At 42.2% G+C, this 21092-nt stretch overlaps 1 protein-coding gene across 20 annotated transcripts in view; it reads right to left on the bottom strand.

Moving 5' to 3' along the window:
• LOC121570187 (baculoviral IAP repeat-containing protein 6-like) overlaps nt 1-21092 on the bottom strand; it is a 141888-nt gene that overhangs the window by 105871 nt on the left and 14925 nt on the right. For 17 of the 20 annotated variants that reach the window (XM_045221664.1, XM_045221675.1, XM_045221690.1 and 14 more), the window contains exons 3-6: nt 15421-15558; nt 3336-3529; nt 3040-3160; nt 2664-2746 (exon numbers count right to left, since the gene is read on the bottom strand). In XM_045221664.1, coding sequence (XP_045077599.1) covers nt 2664-2746; nt 3040-3160; nt 3336-3529; nt 15421-15558 — 536 coding nt within the window. The remainder of the gene's footprint in view (nt 1-2663; nt 2747-3039; nt 3161-3335; nt 3530-15420; nt 15559-21092) is intronic. The other 3 variants (XM_045221671.1, XM_045221699.1, XM_041881683.2) reach the window with 1 other exon arrangement.

Below are 21092 nucleotides of genomic sequence, written 5' to 3'. Positions count from 1 at the left end.
CAAAAACTGTTTCGAATTTTTGCAAATGTATTAAAATATTTAAAATAAAAATAACAGAAATACCATATTTACTTAAGTATTCAGACCCTTTGCTACAAGACAAAAATTGAGCTCAGGTCCATCCTGTTTCCATTGATCATCCATGAGATGTTTCTACAACTTTATTGCAGTCCACATGTGGTAAATTAAATTGATTAGACATGATCCGGAAAGGCACACACCTGTCTATATAAAAAAGGTCCCACAGTTGACAGTGCATGTCATAGTAAACACCAAGTCATGAGGTTGAAGGAATTGTCCGTAGAGCTCCGAGACAGGATTATGTCGAGGCACAGATCTGGGGAAGGGTACCAAAAGATTTCTGCAGCATTGAAGGTCCACAAGTGGCCTCCATCAATCTTAAAAATTGAAGAAGTTTGGAACCACCAAGACTCTTGCTAGAGCTGGCTGCCCGGCCAAACTGAGCAATCGGGGGGGAATGGCCTTGGTCATGGAGGTGACCAAGAACCTGACGGTCACTCTGACAGAGCTCCAGAGTTCCTCTGTGGAGATGGGAGAACCTTCCAGAATGACAACCATCTCTGCAGCACTCCACCAATCAGGCCTTTATGGTAGAGTGGCCAGACGGAAGCCACTCAGTAAAAGGAAAGACAGCCCGCTTGCTAAAAGGCACCCAAAGGACTCTGACCATGAGAAACATTCTCTGGGGGTAAGGGTAGGTAACAACATCTGCCACGCTGATCCTCAACACAGGGGCCCTTCAGGGGTGCGTGCTCAGTCCCCTCCTGTACTCCCTGTTCACCCATGACTGCATGGGCAGGCACGACTTCAACACCATCATTACGTTTGCAGACGACACAACAGCGGTAGGCCTGATCACTGACAATGATGAGACAGCCTATAGGGAGGAGGTCAGAGACCTGGCCGTGTGGTGCCAGGATAACAACCTCTCCCTCAACGGGATCAAGACAAAAGGAGATGATTGTGAACTACAGGAAAAGGAGGACCGAGCATGCCCCCATTCTCATCGACGGGGCTGTAGTGGAGCAGGTTGACAGCTTCAAGTTCCTTGGTGTCCACATCACCAACAAACTATCATGGTCCAAACACACCAAGACAGATGTGAAGAGGGCATGACAAAGCCTATTCCCCCTCAGGAGACTGAAAAGATTTGGCATGGGTCCTCAGATCCTCAAAACGTTCTACAGCTGCACCATCGAGAGCATCCTGACTGGTTGCATCACTGCCTGGTATGGCATCTGCTCGGCTTCCGACCGCAAGGCACTACAGAGGGTAGTGCGTACGGCCCAGTACATCACTGGGGCCAAGCTTCCTGCAATCCAGGACCTCTATACCAGGCGGTGTCAGAGGAAGGTCCCAAAAATTGTCAAAGACTCAAGCCACCCTAGTCATAGACTGTTCTCTCTGCTACCGCAAGGCAAGCGGTACCGGAGTGCCAAGTCTAGGTCCAAAAGGCTTCTACCCCCAAGCCATAAGACTCCTGAACAGCTAATCAAATGGCTACCCGGACTATTTGCATTGCACCCCCCCCTCCCTCTTTTACAATGCTGCTACTCTGTTTTTATCAATGCATAGTCACTTTAACGCTACCTACATGTACATATTACCTCAATTACCTCGACTAACCTGTGCCCCCGCACATTGACTATGTACCGGTACCCCCTGTATATAGCCTCGCTACTGTTATTTTACTGCTGCTCTTTAATTATTGGTGATTTATTTTTATTTGTTATTTACTTAACTATTTTTTTACTTAAGACTTATTTTTCTTAAACTGCATTGTTGGTTAAGGACTTGTAAGTAAGCATTTCACTGTAAGGTCTACACCTGTTGTATTCGGCGCATGTGACAAATAACATTTGATTTGATGAAACCAAGATTGAACTCTTTGGCCTGATTGCCAAGCGTCACGTCTGGAGGAAACCAGGCACCGCTCATCACCTGGCCAATACCATCCCTTCAGTGAAGCATGGTGGTGGCAGCATCATGTTGTGGGGATGTTTTTCAGCGGCAGGGACTGGGAGACTAGTCAGGATCGAGGGAAAGATGAACGGAGCAAAGTACAGAGAGATCCTTGATGAAAACCTGCTTTAGAGTGCTCTGGATGTCAGACTGGGACGAAGGTTCACCTTCCAACAGGACAACGACACTAAGCACACAGACAAGACAACGCAGGAGTGGCTTCGGGACAAGTCTCTGAATGTCCTTGAGTGGCCCAGCCAGAGCCCAAACTTGAACCCAATCTAACATCTCTGGAGAGACCTGAAAAAAGCTGTGCAGCGACGCTCCCCATTCAACCTGACAGAGCTTGAGAGGATCTGCAGAGAAGAATGGGAGAACCTCCCCAAATACAGGTGTGCCAAGCTTGTAGCGTCATACCCAAGAAGACTCGAGGCTGTAATCGCTGCCAAAGGTGCTTCAACAAAGTACTGAGTAAAGGGTCTGAATACTTATGTAAATGTGATATATACATTTGCAAAAAAATCTTAAAAACCTGTTTTAGGTGTCATTATGGGGTAGTGTGTAGATTGATGAGGATTTTTTTTTTTTTATCCATTTTTGAATAAGGCTGTGACGTAACAAAATTAGGAAAAAGTCAAGGGGTCTGAATACTTTCCTAAGGCACTGTATACCTCACTCACCATGGTTCATCTGTGGGCTCCCAACACACTAGGCAGACACTGCATGTGAAACACATCGCCCTGTCATCACCGGTGGAGGCAGGCTGCAGAGGGAACGAAAATGAGAGAAAAAAGGCAACAGTGAGAAACTCCAAATCAAGCACCATGAGGCTCAGCAATCCACAATAAAAACCAACTCATCTATTACACTTTATGTACAGCAATAAATTTACTTTTTATATGGCGTCAGCAATAGTGTGCCATACAGCAACTTGTCTCTCAAAAAGCATGCAAACTAGTGTGCATACATGATAAACGTAATTGGAAGATGAAATATTAATTTCTTCACTATGTAAGCATTAGAGATAGAGAGAGCTGATGGGAGATAAGTCCTTACACTGCCTACCTGGTGGTAAAATCCTGCTTGGGCCATGGGGTCAGGCTGTGCCCACCTGTACCCGGCGTGGGGCCACGACATGAACGTTTCTCTCCTATTGGCCTCACTGTACATCAATGATCTGAAAGACGGACAGCAAGAGTACATTTGTCAATACCTTTTCAATTTCAGAAATGCCGGCAAAACAAAATGAACAAAATACATCAGATTGGTATTGAGAGATAAAGGTTAATTCAGTGATTTTAACGCCTCTGGGGTGCATGGTGAGGTTTGTCATGGTTTAAGGTCCTGCTCACCTATCTACAGAGCGCCCTGGGCCCACCCCCAGCTCAGGCCGTGCACTTGGTAAGAGGTAGGAGAGCCTGTCCATGATGAACGAGGCCACAGACAACGCAGCGACATTCTGGTTTATCTTCTTCAGCTCATTCACGATGGCACTGGCGACCAGCTTTAGCACATGGTGTGGAAGATGGAACGTCACTGTTGCCCACTGGAGAGAGAGCGACAGTTAAACAGTGTTAGGGAAGAAGGAGAGAGAAGTGTCCAGTGAGCCTTGTGTAATTTTAGTACTACTGCATCCCTTCCCTGCTGGTACAGCAGATAAAAGTATACAACCATGGTTTGCCCAACTTCACATATTATAGAATGTATGCCATTCTGTGAGTGACCTCTCACAGAATGGCATACATTCTATAATATGTGAAGTTGGGGTCACTGGGAACGTGAAAAGGGAAATCCATCATTGGGACACAAGCTGATTGTTACAGCAGTGTGAGTTGGGATCCGGCCAAGGAAAAGAGGCCAAACGTTAGGTAAACTGCAAATATCAGGCCTTGGTCCTGCATTGGACTTACAAGGGGAGTATATTTATTTTGATAGAGAAGGATTGGGGAGCAGGGGTGTGACAGCTGTTAAAACATTCACAATATAGGCATGTCAAGGTATAGCAAGATAAATCAATGTGTGCTGAATGAAATAGGGCAACAAAATTATCTTGATGTAACAGAGTGCTGGTTGGCACTCCGATGGCCAGCAGAGAGGATTCTTCTGCCCTTAAACATGTGCAAGAGCAAAAAAGTGTGAGAGTCATGTGTGGGGTCACTCACTGGTTATAGAACATACAGTGGCAAGAAAAAGTATGTGAACCTTTTGGAATTACCTGGATTTCTGCATTAATTGGTCATAACATTTGATCTGATCTTCATCTAAGTCACAACAATAGACTAACAGTGTGCTTAAACCAATAACAAATTGTATTTTTCTTGTCTATATTGAATAGATAATTTAAACATTCACAGTGTAGGTTGGGAAAAGTATGTGAAGGCTAATGACTTATCCAAAAGGCTAACTGAGTCAGGAGTCAGCTAACCTGGAGTCCAATCAATGAGATGAGATTGGAGATGTTGGTTAGAGCTGCCCTGCCCTATAGAAAACTCACAAAATTTCAGTTTGCTATTCACAAGTAGCATTGCCTGATGTGAACCATGCCTCGAACAAAAGAGATCTCAGAAGACCTAAGATTAAGAATTGTTGACTTGCATAAAGCTGGAAAGGGTTACAAAAGGATCTCAAAGCCTTGATGTTCATCAGTCCACGGTAAGACAAATTGTCTATAAATGGAGAAAGTTCAGCACTGTTGCTACTCTCCCTAGGAGTGGCCGTCCTGCAAAGTTGACTGCAAGAGCACAGCGCAGAATGCTCAATGAGGTTAAGAAGAATCCTAGAGTGTCAGCTAAAGACTTACAGAAATCTCTGGAACATGCTAACATTTCTGTTGACGAGTCTACGATACGTAATACACTAAACAAGAATGGTGTTCATGGGAGGACACCACGGAAGAAGCCACTGCTGTCCAAAAAAAAAAACATGAAGTTCGCAAAAAAAGCACCTGGATGTTCCACAGCTCTACTGGCAAAATATTCTGTGGACAGATAAAACTGAAGTTCAGTTGTTTGGAAGGAACAAACAACACTATGTGTGGAGAAAAAAAAGCACAGCAACATCAAAACCTCATCCCAACTGTAAACTATGTTGGAGGGAGCATCATGGTTTGGGGCTGCTTTACTGCCTCAGGGCCTGAACAGCTTGCTATCATCGACGGAAAAATGAATTCCCAAGTTTATCAAGACATTTTGCAGGAGAATGTAAGGCTATCTGTCCGCCAATTGAAGCTCAACAGAAGTTGGGTGATTCAACAGGACAACGACCCAAAACACATTAGTAAATCAACAACAGAATGGCTTCAACAGAAGAAAATACACCTTATGGAGTGGCCCAGTCAACCCGATTGAGATGCTATGGCATGACCTCAAGAGAGTGGTTCACACCAGACATCCCAAGAATATTGCTGAACTGAAACAGTTTTGTAAAGAAGAATGGTCCAAAATTCCTCCTGACCATTGTGCAGGTCTGATCTGCAACTACAGAAAACGTTTGGTTGAGGTTATTGCTGCCAAAGGAGGGTCGACCAGTTATTAAATCCATGGGTTCACATACCTTTTCCACCCTGCACTGTGAATGTTTACACGGTGTGTTCAATAAAGACATGAAAACCTATAATTGTTTGTGTGGTAGTTTAAGCAGACTGTGTTAGTCTATTGTTGTGACTTAGATGAAGATCAGATCACATTTTATGACCAATTTATGCAGAAATCCAGGTAATTCCAAAGTGTTCACATACATTTTCTTGCCACTGTATACTGTTAGACACATCTCTTTTAAATAAGACTGAACAAGTAGGTAACCCAGTTCTGTGTGAGTGACACAGGGCTGTCCCAGACAAAAAAAATATTGGTTGACCAACAGACATTTTAAAATGTATTTTTCCATTTATAGACACATCCTATGTGTTTTAATCAAATCAACTATATGCACTGAGCTTGTCTGATGCTTTAAGAGCTCTGTTTTATGAAATAATGAAAAGACCAAAATGACAAGAGGGAGTCCGACCGCAAATGATTTGATTGTGCCGGGCTCAGACTTGCTGTGCTGTGCACAAAAAAAATGACTAGTTTGACGAGCACCCGTTGTCTCCTCCCTGCTGCAGCGACCAAGACAGAACATCAAGTGTTTATCGCACTGTCCGTGTTGCTGAAGCTGCAACATAATTACAGCCATTTCTGACTGAAAAGTTCTGTTACCGAAATCCCTCATTTGTTTAGGAAACACATTCCCTATTCCCTCAACCCTTTCTCTCTTTACATGACACATGTATGCATCGCAATGCATGTGACCAATAGGGCCTGACCTATAGCCTATCATAATCACATTAATAAATTGGTTATAACAAACTCTGAACACCGTAACACATGACAGAAACATTTATTCTGAGGACATCACAAATAAACTCGGAAAATGTGTGGAATACATTTGACTAGTTGTGGAGAATACTGGAGATCAAGAAAAATAAGGTAAGGAGCAAGCGCTGCATGCATATTATGTGTGCCAAACAGGTGCTGTTAGATTACAATATAATTTCTGACCATTTGGAACAATGTAAAGACTAAATAAATTAAATGCGTACCAGAGAGTCTGTTGTAACATTTCAAATTATTTTGTAAATCCTTTATTACAGCAAAGACTAAAAAAACTGTCGCATGCATTCGTGAATGCAATTACCAAAATGGAACGGTTTATTTATAGTTTAAGCTAATTATTCAAGGGTTGCTTTGTTATTTTATTTTTAAACTAAAACGCTTGATTGCATTTCACATCATTCGTGACTCATATGCTGTGTGATGACATGAACAAATGATTGATTGAACAGTAGCCTACATAAGTATTGAAATATAGGCCTAAGTAAGTTACGGTATGAAGACTAAACAGGATGTGCTCTTAGGCCTACAGCTCGATGGTGGTTATACAAGGCTGCTATACTAAGCCTACTAATGATAATGGCATTACTTATGATCATAATAATAGCAACAATAACAAGGAGATAAAGAGGGTTATTATTATATTATTTTTCAGACAATTTGGAACAGTGTAAACATTAAATAAATAAGTAATCCCAGAGAGGCTGTTCTAACAAAAAACATAAGTGTAAAGCTTTTATTACAGCATAGCAAATATTTTTTTAAACAGCAGAATTTGTGAAATTGGTTATCTGACAAGTGGTTGCATGAGGCTTGGAGTTCACGGAATCAGTAGGCGATTAAACAAACAGGCAACAAAAGCAGGATCTGTCTTATTTCTGTAGATACAGTATATATGGATGATTTATAAAGCCAGGAACATTTAACAGTTAGGCTATTGATTATAGACCTAATTAAGTTAGGATTTCCTCTCGCGTCACTTATCTTAAGCAATTGGTGCAAGGGATGTTGTTTTCTCCTCTCCTAACTCCACCGCATTGTTCTCAACACCAACATGCTGGTTAACTTAGCTATTATGAACATAGCAACATGGTCTAGGAAGACGCCAATCACAGCACACTGATGTTTCAGAACCACGGACAGCAACCACTATCAAATGCAGGAGAAAGCGCATCTTATAAAATAACACTTTTATTAGTGTTACACCATTGGCCTTAACCATATACAATTTCAGTAGCACATCTTAGACTGATGGACTGTGCCATCCCCACGGCCTCCACAATGGATCAGTCCACTCAGACAGGCAAAACTAACGAAATCTTGATCGACCAACAGCCTATCGCCCCTCCCAAAACATTATCGACCAGTCGACTGAATGGGGTCAGCCCTATAGTGAGAGCATAAAGGTTTGTCTAAAAAAATCTTTGGAGCATGACCATAAGGGCAGATGTTGTGCTGCATGGCAGGAACACAACAGCATACGAGGGTAAGGCAGAGGACAATGGTGAGACGTCAAGATATTCTACAAATGTTGTATTTGAGACCTTTTGAGTATGTCACACGTTAGGAAATCTTACATTTACATTTTAGTCATTTTGCAAACGCTCTTATCCAGAGCGACGTACAGCAGCAATTCCGGTTAAGTATCATGCTCAAGGTCACATCTGCAGTTTTTTCACGTAGTCGGCTCGGGATTCGAACCAGCAACCTTTCGGTTACTGGCCCAATGCTCTTAATCGCCCGTCTTAAAAAGCCCAGTGCAGTCAAAAACATGATGTTCCTGTGTTTTATTTACATTTCCACACTGAGGTTGGAATAATACTGTCAAATTGTGAAAACTATGATAATGCCCTTTTAGTGTAAGAGCTGTTTGAAAACACCGCCTGAAATTTTAGCCTGTTTTGGTGGGAGGGAGTTTTGGCCTTCCATGGTGACATCAGCATACGGTAAATTAGTTAGACCAATAAGAAAGAGGGTTCCGAACCTCTCTGCTAATGAAAATAAACTTATGTTCTCCCCTCCCCACTCATAACACTCTTGCTTGAGAAATTGCTCTTTGCTTAGAAGCTGTTTCTTTTTCACCATTTTAATTTAAAACAAAATCACTAAGGTACTTAATTGTTACCCAGAAATGATTTGATAGAGAGAAACGGCTGCATTGGACCTCTAAAGAGATTATCTAATACTTTTCTATAATTTAGCTCGCACACGCTTTTTCAGTTCTGCCCACACATTTTCTATAGGATTGAGGTCAGGGCTTTGTGATGGCCACTCCAATACCTTGACTTTGTTGTCCTTAAGCCATTTTGCCACAACTTTGGAAGCATGCTTGGGGTCATTGTCCATTTGGAAGACCCATTTGCGACCAAGCTTTAACTTCCTGACTGATGTCTTGAGATGTTGCTTCAATATATCCACATAATTTTCCTTCCTCATGATGCCATCTATTTTGTGAAGTGCACCAGTCCCTCCTGCAGCAAAGCTAATGGGGAACTTGGACCAGCCTCACAATCTGCCAATGACTGGCAGATTGGATTCATATTGGAGTCAGTGTAATGGGTGGTGATTTGCTGCTGAAGCACCCTGGCAAGGATGCCCACAGAGGCAGTAGGTAGGTACCTCCCTCATCCCTTGGCAGCCCAGCGACATACCAGGAGAGATAAATCGGACATTCTGGAGGAAGAAGTAAAGGGGCGAGTAAATGGGGATCTTCCTGTGCCTTAGCCTGGGCTTTCACATTACACACCGATGGCTTTCTAGACAAACTGGATGTATCGATGGAGGTGGTGTTAAGATTGACATTTTCCTGTTTTTTTTTAGCCCAGGTTCAATTACAATGAGAGTGGGCATTGGGACAGGAGCGGTGCTTGTCCGCACGCTCTGGCTATTATTATGCCGATGAGGTCTGCAGTCTCTGCGTCACAAACTGCAGTCAGGTCTCAGGATCTCACCGCCACTGAGAGAGCGCTTGTATGCATAATAAAAAGCAACAAATGCAATGTCACTAACACAGAGAGTTTCTCATCTTTGTTAGGTTTGTTAGGCCTGCAATGAAGATAAAGGGCACTGGTTTGTGAGAGTGTGGGGGAATTACAACAAACCGTTTGAAGAACCGCCGTCTTTGCTACAACCAAACCCACACTTTATCTATTGAGAGCTACACGATAACATGGGAAGCAGAATGCTATCAAATTACAATCACACAATATAGGCCTAGGCTACAGACCTCAGAGTTCTCAATTCTCAATGCAATCCCTAAGTAGATTTTCAATTGTGAAGCTTTCATTAAAACAGCATCGCCTTTAGTCTCCTTGGACTTCTCTCCCCACACTGCTAAAGATCTGGTATTTCCCAGCGTTAGAGCCATTATATCTGAGCAACACCTCAGCCACAGGAGATGACAGCTCTGCCCCAGCAGCAGATACTTCTGCATTAGCTCCCCTAGTCTAGTGCTGATTAGATTGTGTGGCAACACGCTACGCGTTCCATACTTTTACCTGATTGCATTTTCGTGTAAGTCACTGACTGCTGCGAGCAGAATACTAAGGACCTTAAAAGAAACACCTGCAGTAACAGTAACTGTCAGCCCCACTAATAAGAGCTCCAGGTTTTGAATCATTGAAGACAAATTAGCCTAATGTTTGCTGCAGGGCCATTAGACCAACTTGTTCAACCCCTGGCATGTTCTAACAGGTGATTGACGACTTATGGTGTCACAGTACAAACAGAGAAAGCTATGGTTGTGTCTAACACAGATAATAGCTACATCAGTTTTGTGAATTTGTCTAACATCATTATCTGGGACAAATCTGACAATCTGCAGTGGAAAGACAATTATAACAAAGGCAGAAAACGCCATAACATGAATGTGGGTTAGTAGTAGGGTTAACCGTTAACCGTTAGTCGGATAGCCGCAGATTATACATTTGACCATCATGCTTATCGGTCTATAGGTAATTTGCATAATTTAGTGGAATTAATTTGGTGTCAGAATTAAACAAATCTCGTCATACATAAAAACTAAAACTGTCGGAGTCGGACAGTTATTATTTTGGCCAAAATAATAAATGTACAGTGAGTTTATAGGTAGTTTTCAATAAAAGCTTTACAAAGTGTAGAGCGTTCGATTTCCCTGCTGGGGGGCAAGGAGACGCACAGCTCCGCTAAAACCATTGACAAATGCTTTCCATTTTCCATTTTAATAATTTAGCAGACGCTCTTAACCAGAGCGATTAGGGTTAAGTGCCTTGCTCAAGGGCACAGAGATTTTCTGTTACTGTCCCAACGCTCTTATCTGCTAGGCTACCTGCTAAATAAATAGTTAAATAAATGTTAACTATTTGATATTAATATCATCACCTCTTGAAGAGCATAGTGAAATTTCTAATTATTCCATACAAAACAATTGTGTTGAGTTATACAGCAAGTAACTGCATGCTTTTCATGAGCAGTTAACATCAATTGATCATGTAATTTCAGATATGTAGGGTAGCCTCAGGATCTCTCTCAATATGGGCCACCATTAATTGGATATTTGAGTAATATAAAAGTGAACTATACTTGACAAGTATGAGTGGTTTAGGTTAATTTCCCCATCTTGTGTGGGCTCTGTCAGTCAAGCAGCAGAAGGGTGCATTTGTCGTGGTACTATTCATTAATAATGTTTACTTTGCAAGCTACTGGGAGAAACTTTGTCCAGTTGGCTAAACATATAGTGGTAAGTAGACCAAATGTACTTTGTTCTCCAACCAATGTAGGCCTACCTAGCGAAGTTAGCTAACAATTGCTGTTGACAGACATGATAGGCTACATTGATTGATGAACCAAGTCAAATTGGCTAGCTAGATAAGAGATCACGCCAATATGGCTAGTTAACAAGCTAACTTTCAGGGGATGAACTAGATGACTATATCCAAATAGTTTGATTTGGTAGCCATCTATAGTGGTGATGACAGTAGTCCGACTGAAAACTTGTCAATGTCGAGCTCTTTCCAAAAGTCTAATCTCTGATGAGTCAAACTAAATTATGTTGTTTGCTTAGCTAGCTACATGCCAAATGGATAGGTACCTTCAGGTATCTGAAATTACATGATCATGAAAAGCATGCAGTTACTTGCTGTATAACTCAGAGCTATATGTGTGCAATTGTATTGCATGGAATAATCAGAAATGTATAGTTCTGACTATGCTCAATAAATGATGATATTAAACCCAAATAGTTATAACATTTATTTAACAATCCCTTGAAAACGGCAAGTAGTTGTCAATGGTTTAAGCGGAGCTAGGGTTCTCCTTGCCCTCCTGCAGCCAAATCAAAACATGACATAAAACGGACTATAGAGTTAGAAAGTAGCTTGCTTAACGTCAACTAATGGCTCGGTTTTCGAGCCATGAGCAAGCCAGAGATGAGACTTTTTGCTAGATAACTCAGATGCAGGCTGCAGCAGAGCAGGGAGCAGAGAGGAGCACCACGCAGCAGGAGCTAACAGCTAAATTAGCAACCCAAAACATTTCTCAGCATTTCTCTATCGTTTTACTGGTTTTCATATCAACTTTCTTTTGCTGTCCAGAAGATTATCCCTCTTTCTTAATTTCTAACTAGTGGTGTGCCGACATGGACATAACCGTATTCATAATTGCACTGCCGGCCCGCTCATTAGGCAGGATTAGGCAGCCGCCTATGGCAGCAGATTGACGTTAGCGCCATTCTGAGCTAAAAGGACCAAGACGCAACTCCAAAACCTCACATAATTCTGCCCAAAAACAATTTCTCAACCAGTGGCATATGGGCTTTTTAGGTGAGCGCTGAGGCCACCCTATGATAAGCAGTGCCCACTTTGTCAAAGGCAGGGACTCAAAATATTAATCTTGTCCATTCCCAGTGCGCCTCTCCAGGGTGCTGTTTGAGAGACGCATCGCTGCGGCGCTCCACATTCCATATTTTATTTATATAAATCATATAGCAGATATAGCAGATGGTAGAAAGAGCATGTGGCTTTCCCTGTAGCCTACAGGCTGGAGATAAAATGTATGACAATGTAATGAGATGGAAACTTTTTCCGTCATGCAGGTTTCTCTGATCAAATAGCCTAACCTAAATGGCGCCCAATCAAAACAAAAAAAAAGCGCTGACATTTTAACAAACACCATATCCAAAAAACTGGAAAAGCCAAAGTAAAAACGGACAATATGAAATGGACAATCAGGCTACTCACAATTGCTGTCCAGGAGTTTCATCCCGTGTGCCAAATTGTCATGATCAATGGTTTCAAGTTTGTATCCATCAATCTTTTACAAGCTGATCATAGCGAAAAAGAAAATACTTCTGCATTTCCCACTGTTTAAAACGCATTGCAAATATGCTCAGGATATCTCCTCCTGATAAAGTTGGGTAGCTGATATTCAGAGCTAAATAGCCAAATTGATTAGTCACAGGAATCAGGACTAATAAAGCAAATTCTACGGCCTGTTTTACAAACAGTGGGTCTACCACAAGGATCGACATTCATAAAATTCCATTGTGGGACGAAATGGTAGGCTACACCCCAGTAAGCACGAACCCACGGCGATGTCTTTTTATGGTCCTGTCCGGACCAGCCATCTTTTTTATTTGTGTTTTACAAAACGGTAGGCCTATCACATAGATGGCCATTCCTAAAATTTCAGGCGACACTGTAGGCCAGGGATAGGCAACTCCAGTCCTATGGGGACTGATTGGGATCACACTTTTGCCCCAGCTCACACATCTGACACCAATAATCAACTAATCATGATATTCAGTTTAGAACGCAATTAGTTTAATCAGTTGTGTTGACTAGGGATGAGGAAAAAGTGTGACACCACTCCGAGGACTGGAGTTGCCCATCCCTGCTGTAGGCTATACCTCATTAAGCACGGACTGATGCGGACTCCTTTTGGAAGTCTTTTTTTGGTGGAGTCCTGACTGGCCTTGATTCCCACGGACGTTGTTTTTTGGTCCTGTCTGGACCATATCTGAACCGTTCATAGACATCTAGATTTGGTTAAGATTTTGCCCGGTCTGGACCAGCCTTGATTTGGCCCAAACATAGACGTATATAAATTGCATATTTTCAACTTTAATTCAGAACCGAAAATAAACCTGATTTCAACGCCCGGAAATGGATGTCTTTTCACCTTTCCTTCAGAACCTAAATTGAACCTAGCTTCAACATATTTTAGACTTTTCCAACGTCATTTTACCTATTCTTGTAGGGGCAGCACATTTTTTGTCTCGCCTAGGGCAGCAGAACCACCATGACCAGCCCTGCATAACTGTATCCGTAAATTGACAGTTGATAGTCGAATTGGATGATACTCGTAATCTGAAAAAAATGAAGCGTTTTAATATGCCTAAATAGAGGTTGGCAAAATTACACATTCTCACTGCAAAAAAGCTGCAAATTAGGAGCAGCGTGCGTAGCGGTGCATGTCTGTAAACAGGTTTCCATCTAACCTTTTTATGTGAGTAAAGTACAAGTTGGATAATAAATAAAATCACGACAGGCCCGATGGAAACAAATTAGTCAGTAAACTTTCCAAATGTTGACAAAACACGCTAGACAAGGTGGGATCTTTTTGTGTCGGTAAAATGAATGTGCGAAATGGCAGTGGAAACGCTTTCATGCACAAATACTGATAGTAACTTGGAGTCACTCAATGACTCGTTGTGTGGTCCTCCCACTACAACTCAGGAAAGCATGCAGTTTATTAGGCTACAGATTAAATACATTATGACGAACTTGAAACACTGATGACAAAGTGCACGGTGATGAGCTTGATGCTGCTTTCCAATAAATATAGAGGGTCTTATTCTAGTGACATGATGGTAGATGCTTGGCTACCGTTTGACAAATAAATGATCTCTGTCCATAATAATCTCATCATGTAGGCTACACTCACACTGTGCGAGCTGTTGGCTGGAGCGCACTGGCCAATACCAGTGGGCACATTCGCTATATAAACGCAACATTTGTGACAAAACCACCAGGTTTGAAAATGTGATGGAAACCCATTTAACTTGGGTTTTTTGGTACATGGGAATTTAACATAAAAAGTTATTTATGTGCACTACGTCATCACTCACAACCTTTTCTCCGCAACAAGTCAATTTGATGGAAACATCTCTGGTGGGAAAATGCTTATATTGCTTTTATGCAGATGTATTTTATATTCACGAGAATCTGTAGCCAATTGGATGGAAACCTAGCTTGTGTCTGTGTCCTCAACTTGCAGACGGCAGCCAAAGTTTGCTGTCACTCAGTCAGAATGTGCATCAGTGTTTCATATTTTTACCCTACCCTTGCCCGCTTGTTTGATATTATGCACATTAATAGAAAACGTCCTCGCCATGTGATTTATCATAGTAGCAGGCAGCAAGGGTAGCAGCGAATGGAGGAAGAAATACAGCTTCACTATCCATTCAGAGCAGCAGGATCAACGTAGGCCTACAGCCTTCCCTTCTCTTTACAGACAGTTGAGTTATTTAGACCATGTAGAACCGAATGACAGATGAGAAAGATGTGTGCTGGTACCCGAAAATTATTATTTTTCTGATCACGGATCATAAAAAAATATATACTCTTACCATAATCGTATCCAGAAAATTGCCCATATCCTTTCTGATTATTTTGTCCGACTCCTCAACACACCCCTATTGCTAATAGAGATGTTCATCTCTGTCACATGAAATGGCTCACATCAGGTGCGTCTTTTAGAAGTGTTTTCCCACTAATTGCATTTTGGCAAATGTTTGAAAATGAAGTATTACATTGTCTTCTTCATTGCATGTTCAATAATATGAGACGATAGTCTTGCTATTGTCGCATGTCTTTTAAGCTCTTAACGAAAAAAATTCTGTTCCTTGTACCTATGCAGAGTATTTTATGTTGGTCACGTCATTTTACTGTTTGGAACTAATTTAACCATTTGTTAATTGGTTAATGGGGGTTGGTTAGTCAGCAGCAACATTTACCGAAATTTGCATCCCTAGTTAGTAGGAAAGTTGTGACACGGTTCGGCTCCTCCCAGAGCGCTGAGTGTAACTCACCTTGGCCACTTTGTGATTGGCTGCTGTCTCATGTGAGGTATTCTTCAGCCCTTCTTTGAGCTGAGTGATGAAGATGTCGTAGCCCTCCGTGTTGGACACATCTACCTTCTCCAGGCAGGCCGACAGCATCTGCTGAGCCTGCAGGGAACACACACAGATCCATACTCACACCATAGTACAGCGGGCAGAGATACAATAATTGGTTCACTGATGGAACCAATAACTTTTTACACAAGATCGTATGCCAGTTAACACTGAAAAAAACAGTGATGACTTTCACCAACTCATTCAATTATTTGAGTCAGACCACAAATGCAGGGGTCGTATTACCTTTCAGAAATATGCATTTTCAAAACTCAGACCATCAAAAAAATCTGTTTCTCAAACCATTTCACCTGCATTTTATATTGAAAGTCAACAAGGTGTCGAAAGCGTTCCACAGGGATGCTAGCCCATGTTGACTCCAATGCTTCCCACAGTTGTGTCAAGTTGGCTGGATGTCCTATGGGTGGTGGACCATTCTTGATACACACAGGAAACTGTTGAGCATGAAAAACCCAGCAGTGTTGCAGTTCTTGATACACTCAAAACGGTGCGGCTGGCACCTACCACCATACCCCGTTCAAAGGCACTTAAATCTTGTGTTGCCCCTTCACCCTCTGAATGGCACACATACACATAGGGGAGTGGATCAGAAAACCAGTTATCTGTTGTGACCGCAGTTTGCCTCATGCAGCGCAACATCTTCACATAGAGTTGATCAGGCTGTTGATTGTGGCCTGTGGAATGTTGTCCCACTCCTCTTCAATTGCTGAAGTTGCTGGATATTGGCAGTAACTGTAACACGTGGCAAGTCAAATTCAAGGATTTTCAAGTACTTTTTCAAGCACTAATATTTATTTTCAAGGACCATCAATTCGTAATAGTTCATATTATGCAATTGTTTCGAGTCGCCAGCAGATGGCAGTATATCGCCACACAAAAAACAACTTACTATTCATCAGAACCTTACAAGTTCTACTCAATAATATGTGTTTCACTACAGTGAGGGAAAAAAGTATTTGATCCCCTGCTGATTTTGTACATTTGCCCACTGACAAAGAAATGATCAGTCTATAATTTTAATGGTAGGTTTATTTGAACAGTGAGAGACAGAATAACAACAAAAAAATCCAGAAAAACGCATGTCAAAAATGTTATAAATTGATTTGCATTTTAATGAGGGAAATAAGTATTTGACCCCCCTCTCAATCAGAAAGATTTCTGGCTCCCAGGTGTCTTTTATGCAGGTAACGAGCTGAGATTAGGAGCACACTCTTAAAGGGAGTGCTCCTAATCTCAGTTTGTTACCTGTATAAAAGACACCTGTCCACAGAAGCAATCAATCAATCAGATTCCAAACTCTCCACCATGGCCAAGACCAAAGAGCTCTCCAAGGATGTCAGGGAAAAGATTATAAACCTACACAAGGCTGGAATAGGCTACAAGACCATCGCCAAACAGCTTGGTGAGAAGGTGACAACAGTTGGTGCGATTATTCGCAAATGGAAGAAACACAAAATACCTGTCAATCTCCCTCGGCCTGGGGCTCCATGCAAGATCTCACCTCGTGGAGTTGCAGTGATCATGAGAATGGTGAGGAATCAGCCCAGAACTACACGGGAGGATCTTGTCAATGATCTCAAGGCAGCTGGGACCATAGTCACCAAGAAAACAATTGGTAACACACTACGCAGTGAAGGACTGAAAACCTGCAGCGCCCACAAGGTCCCCCTGCTCAAGAAAGCACATATACAGGCCTGTCTCAAGTTTGCCAATGAACATCTGAATGATTCAGAGGAGAACTGGGTGAAAGTGTTGTGGTCAGATGAGACCAAAATCGAGCTCTTTGGCATCAACTCAACTCGCCGTTTTTGGAGGAGGAGGAATGCTGCCTATGACCCCAAGAACACCATCCCCACCGTCAAACATGGAGGTGGAAACATTGTGCTTTGGGGGTGTTTTTCTGCTAAGGGGACAGGACAACTTCACCGCATCAAAGGGACGATGGACGGGGCCATGTACCGTCAAATCTTGGGTGAGAACCTCCTTCCCTCAGCCAGGGCATTGAAAATGGGTCGTGGATGGGTATTCCAGCATGACAATGACTCAAAACACACGGCCAAGGCAACAAAGGAGTGGCTCAAGAAGAAGCACATTAAGGTCCTGGAGTGGCCTAGCCAGTCTCCAGACCTTAATCCCATAGAAAATCTGTGGAGGGAGCTGAAGGTTCGAGTTGCCAAACATCAGCCTCGAAAACCTTAATGACTTGGAGAAGATCTGCAAAGAGGAGTGGGACAAAATCCCTCCTGAGATGTGTGCAAACCTGGTGGCCAACTACAAGAAACGTCTGACCTCTGATTGCCAACAAGGGTTTTGCCACCAAATACTTATTTCCCTCATTAAAATACAAATCAATTTATAACATTTTTTACATGCATTTTTCTGGATTTTTTTGTTGTTATTCCGTCTCTCACTGTCCAAATAAACCTACCATTAAAATTATAGACTGATCATTTCTTTGTCAGTGGGCAAATGTACATACATGAGTGGTAAGTAAGTACTGATGATTACATTTACATCATTTAGCAGACGCTCTTATCCAGAGCGACTTACAGTTAGTGAGTGCATACATTATATATTTTTTTTTATACCCCCCGTGGGAATCGAACCCACAATCCTGCTCTACCAACTGAGCTACATCCCTGCCGGCCATTCCCTCCCCTACCCTGGACGACGCTGGGCCAATTGTGCGCCGCCCCATGGGTCACCAGGTCGCGGCCGGCTACGACAAAGCCTGGATTCGAACCAGGATCTCTAGTGGCACAGCTAGCACTGCGATGCAGTGCCTTAGACCACTGCGCCACTCGACACACTGATTTGACTGATTTCCTTATATGAACTGTAACTCAGTAAAATCTTTGAAACTGTTGCATATTGAGTTTATATTTTTGCTCAGTGTACATTACAATAATATTACAATTGTTTTATATTGTCTTCATATTTCACTACATTTTAGGTCCCACAGGCTTTCCAAACACATAATGACATGAAAGTTAATCATGACAGCGTAAAAGGCCCTTAGTTGACTCAAATGTTGTATTCTATACCCATTTGAAGAGAAACAAGTTATTAATGTGTTTGATAAGATTAAAGATTCTCTCAGGGGACCCTATTTAAGGTCTGGACCCCAAGTTTGGGAACCACTGTATAACTAACCTCTCTCCCTGCTTGCTTCAATGCTTCCTCTCTCTGTGTATCTCCTTTGCAGCCTGACTCACCAATGTCTGCCTCACTACTCACTGTAAAGAAAATGTATTTTGTTATGAGAACTTATAGTAGCACATCTTTTTATTATAGCTAGCTTAATTTCAGTCAAATTATCCTGCTGAGGTCAGGCTCCTTTCAACGTTAGGTCTAACTTCATAGTCTGCCTGGAAATTAATTAGCAAAACCAATACATTTTCCTAATATTTTAATATTAACATATTTGATCATTCTGTTCCACTCATGTCTCATGAAAATGTCTGATTTTCAAGGTATTTTCCAGTACTTGAATTTCAGAGTGCCAAATTCAAGTACTTTAAGCACCTTGCGCGAACCCTGTGTCTTACACGTCGATCCAGAGCATCCCAAAACATGCTAAATGGGTGACATGTCTGGTGAGTATGCAGGCCATGGAAGAACTGGGACAATTTTAGCTTCCAGGAATTGTGTACAGATCCTTGCGACATGGGGCCGTGCATTACGCTGCAACACGAGGTGATGGCGGCGGATGAATGGCAAGACAATTGGCCTCAGGATCTCGTCACGGTATCTCTGTACATTAAAATTGTCATCGATAAAATGCACGTGTTCGTTGTCCGTAGCTTATGCCTGCCCATACCATAACACCACCATGGAGCACTCTGTTCACAACATTGACATCAGCAAACCGCTCGCCCACACAATGCCATACACGTGGGTCTGCGGTTGGACGTACTGCCAAATTCTCTAAAACGACGGAGGCGGCTTATGGTAGAGAAATGAACATTAAATTCTCTGGCAACAGCTCTGGTGGACATTCCTGCAGTCCGCATGCCAATTGCACGCTTCCTCAAAACATGAGACATCTGTGGCATTGTGTTGTGGGACAAAACCACACATTTTAGAGTGGCCTTTTATTGTCCCCAGCACAAGGTGCACATGTGTAACGATCATGCTGTTTAATCAGCTTCTTGATATGCCACACCTGTCAGGTGGATGGATTATTTTAGCAAAAGGAGAAATGCTCACTAACAGGGATGTAAACAAATTTGTGCACCAAATTTGAGAGAAATAAGCTTTGTGCGTATGAAGAATGTCTGGGATCTTTTATATCTGCTCATGAAACTTGGGACCAACACGTTACATGTTTCATTTTTGTTCAGTGAAGTTTACAATGAAAAAGGTAGGTATCTTTTGCAAAAAACGATGCATGGCCTTCAGGGGCGGCAGGTAGCTTAGTGGTTAAGAGCGTTGTGCCAGTAACCGTAAGGTCGCTGGTTCTAATCCCCAAGCCGACTAGGTGAAAAAGCTGTCGATGTGCCCTTGAGCAAGGCACTTAACCCTAATTGCTCCTGTAAGTCGCTCTGGATAAGAGCGTCTGCTAAATTACTAAAATGTAAATGTAAATATTTCTAAAGTTTATCAAATAAATAATGTAGCCAGCTACATTTCCTAATGTTTTGCTTTAAGTTAATCTTGCATTTTAACTTTCTACCAGAGAAAAACTATACCGGAAGATATTACAGGAGAAAAGTATCCTACACATCAGTCAGAGCGCTTTCTGGTGATCCAATGATGAGAGCAAATATATATTTCATCCGAGTGGAGAAGTGCAACTTAAGCACAAAATTACTCCTTTTACATTCATGATTTGGAGCGAAACCTGACTGAACTTTTATCTTTCCCTTTCTGCGTGAAAAACGCAGAAAAACTATCTTGCTGCGTTTTGTAAACGCAGATCTATATTGCTTCTTCCTGCGTTAATGCGACCCCTACAAATCGCATAAATCATTCACAAATGTGTTACAATAAAAACGTTCAAAAAATTGTCCTGTCAAATTTAAAACTAGAAAAATGCTTGATTTTCCAGAGTATCAACTAGTAACAGCGTTATCCAGTGATAGCTGGCATGGAGATGAAGTCATTACTCATTAGGGGGAGCCTTGGAGTGATGGGGCAGATCAGACGAGACAAAGCAGGCAGGCAGTAACAGACTGCTGCAGGAGAGGAACAGCCTGGGCAGATCAATAATACTGGCAGCACAAAGTATACACAGCCACACCAGGACGCAGCCGACAGGGGTTATTAAAGGCACAATCTGTCATTTCAACCAGTCTGCCCGTGCCATGTAACCACTGTCAAATTCATAGACTGAGCTATGGATGCAAGAGCTGAAAAGAAATAAGCGTCACTATGCAGGTGGGTCAACATGAAGAAAAAATGCTGTGCAAACAGGGCGGGAAAGGGGCATCTTAGAATAAAACGGTTTTACTAAATATTATTCATACTGGATAACAGAAGGCAACTCTTGCCCCTTATCCCTCTCCAGTAAAACTTAGCCGCACATGCACTGGAATGCTGCCAATATCAATACTGGGATACCTCCA

Source organism: Coregonus clupeaformis, chromosome 1, assembly GCF_020615455.1.
Source record: "Coregonus clupeaformis isolate EN_2021a chromosome 1, ASM2061545v1, whole genome shotgun sequence".
Classification (NCBI taxonomy): Eukaryota; Metazoa; Chordata; class Actinopteri; order Salmoniformes; family Salmonidae; genus Coregonus; species Coregonus clupeaformis.
Note: the sequence above shows the minus strand (reverse complement) of the source record. Positions and strands in the feature narration are given on the sequence as shown.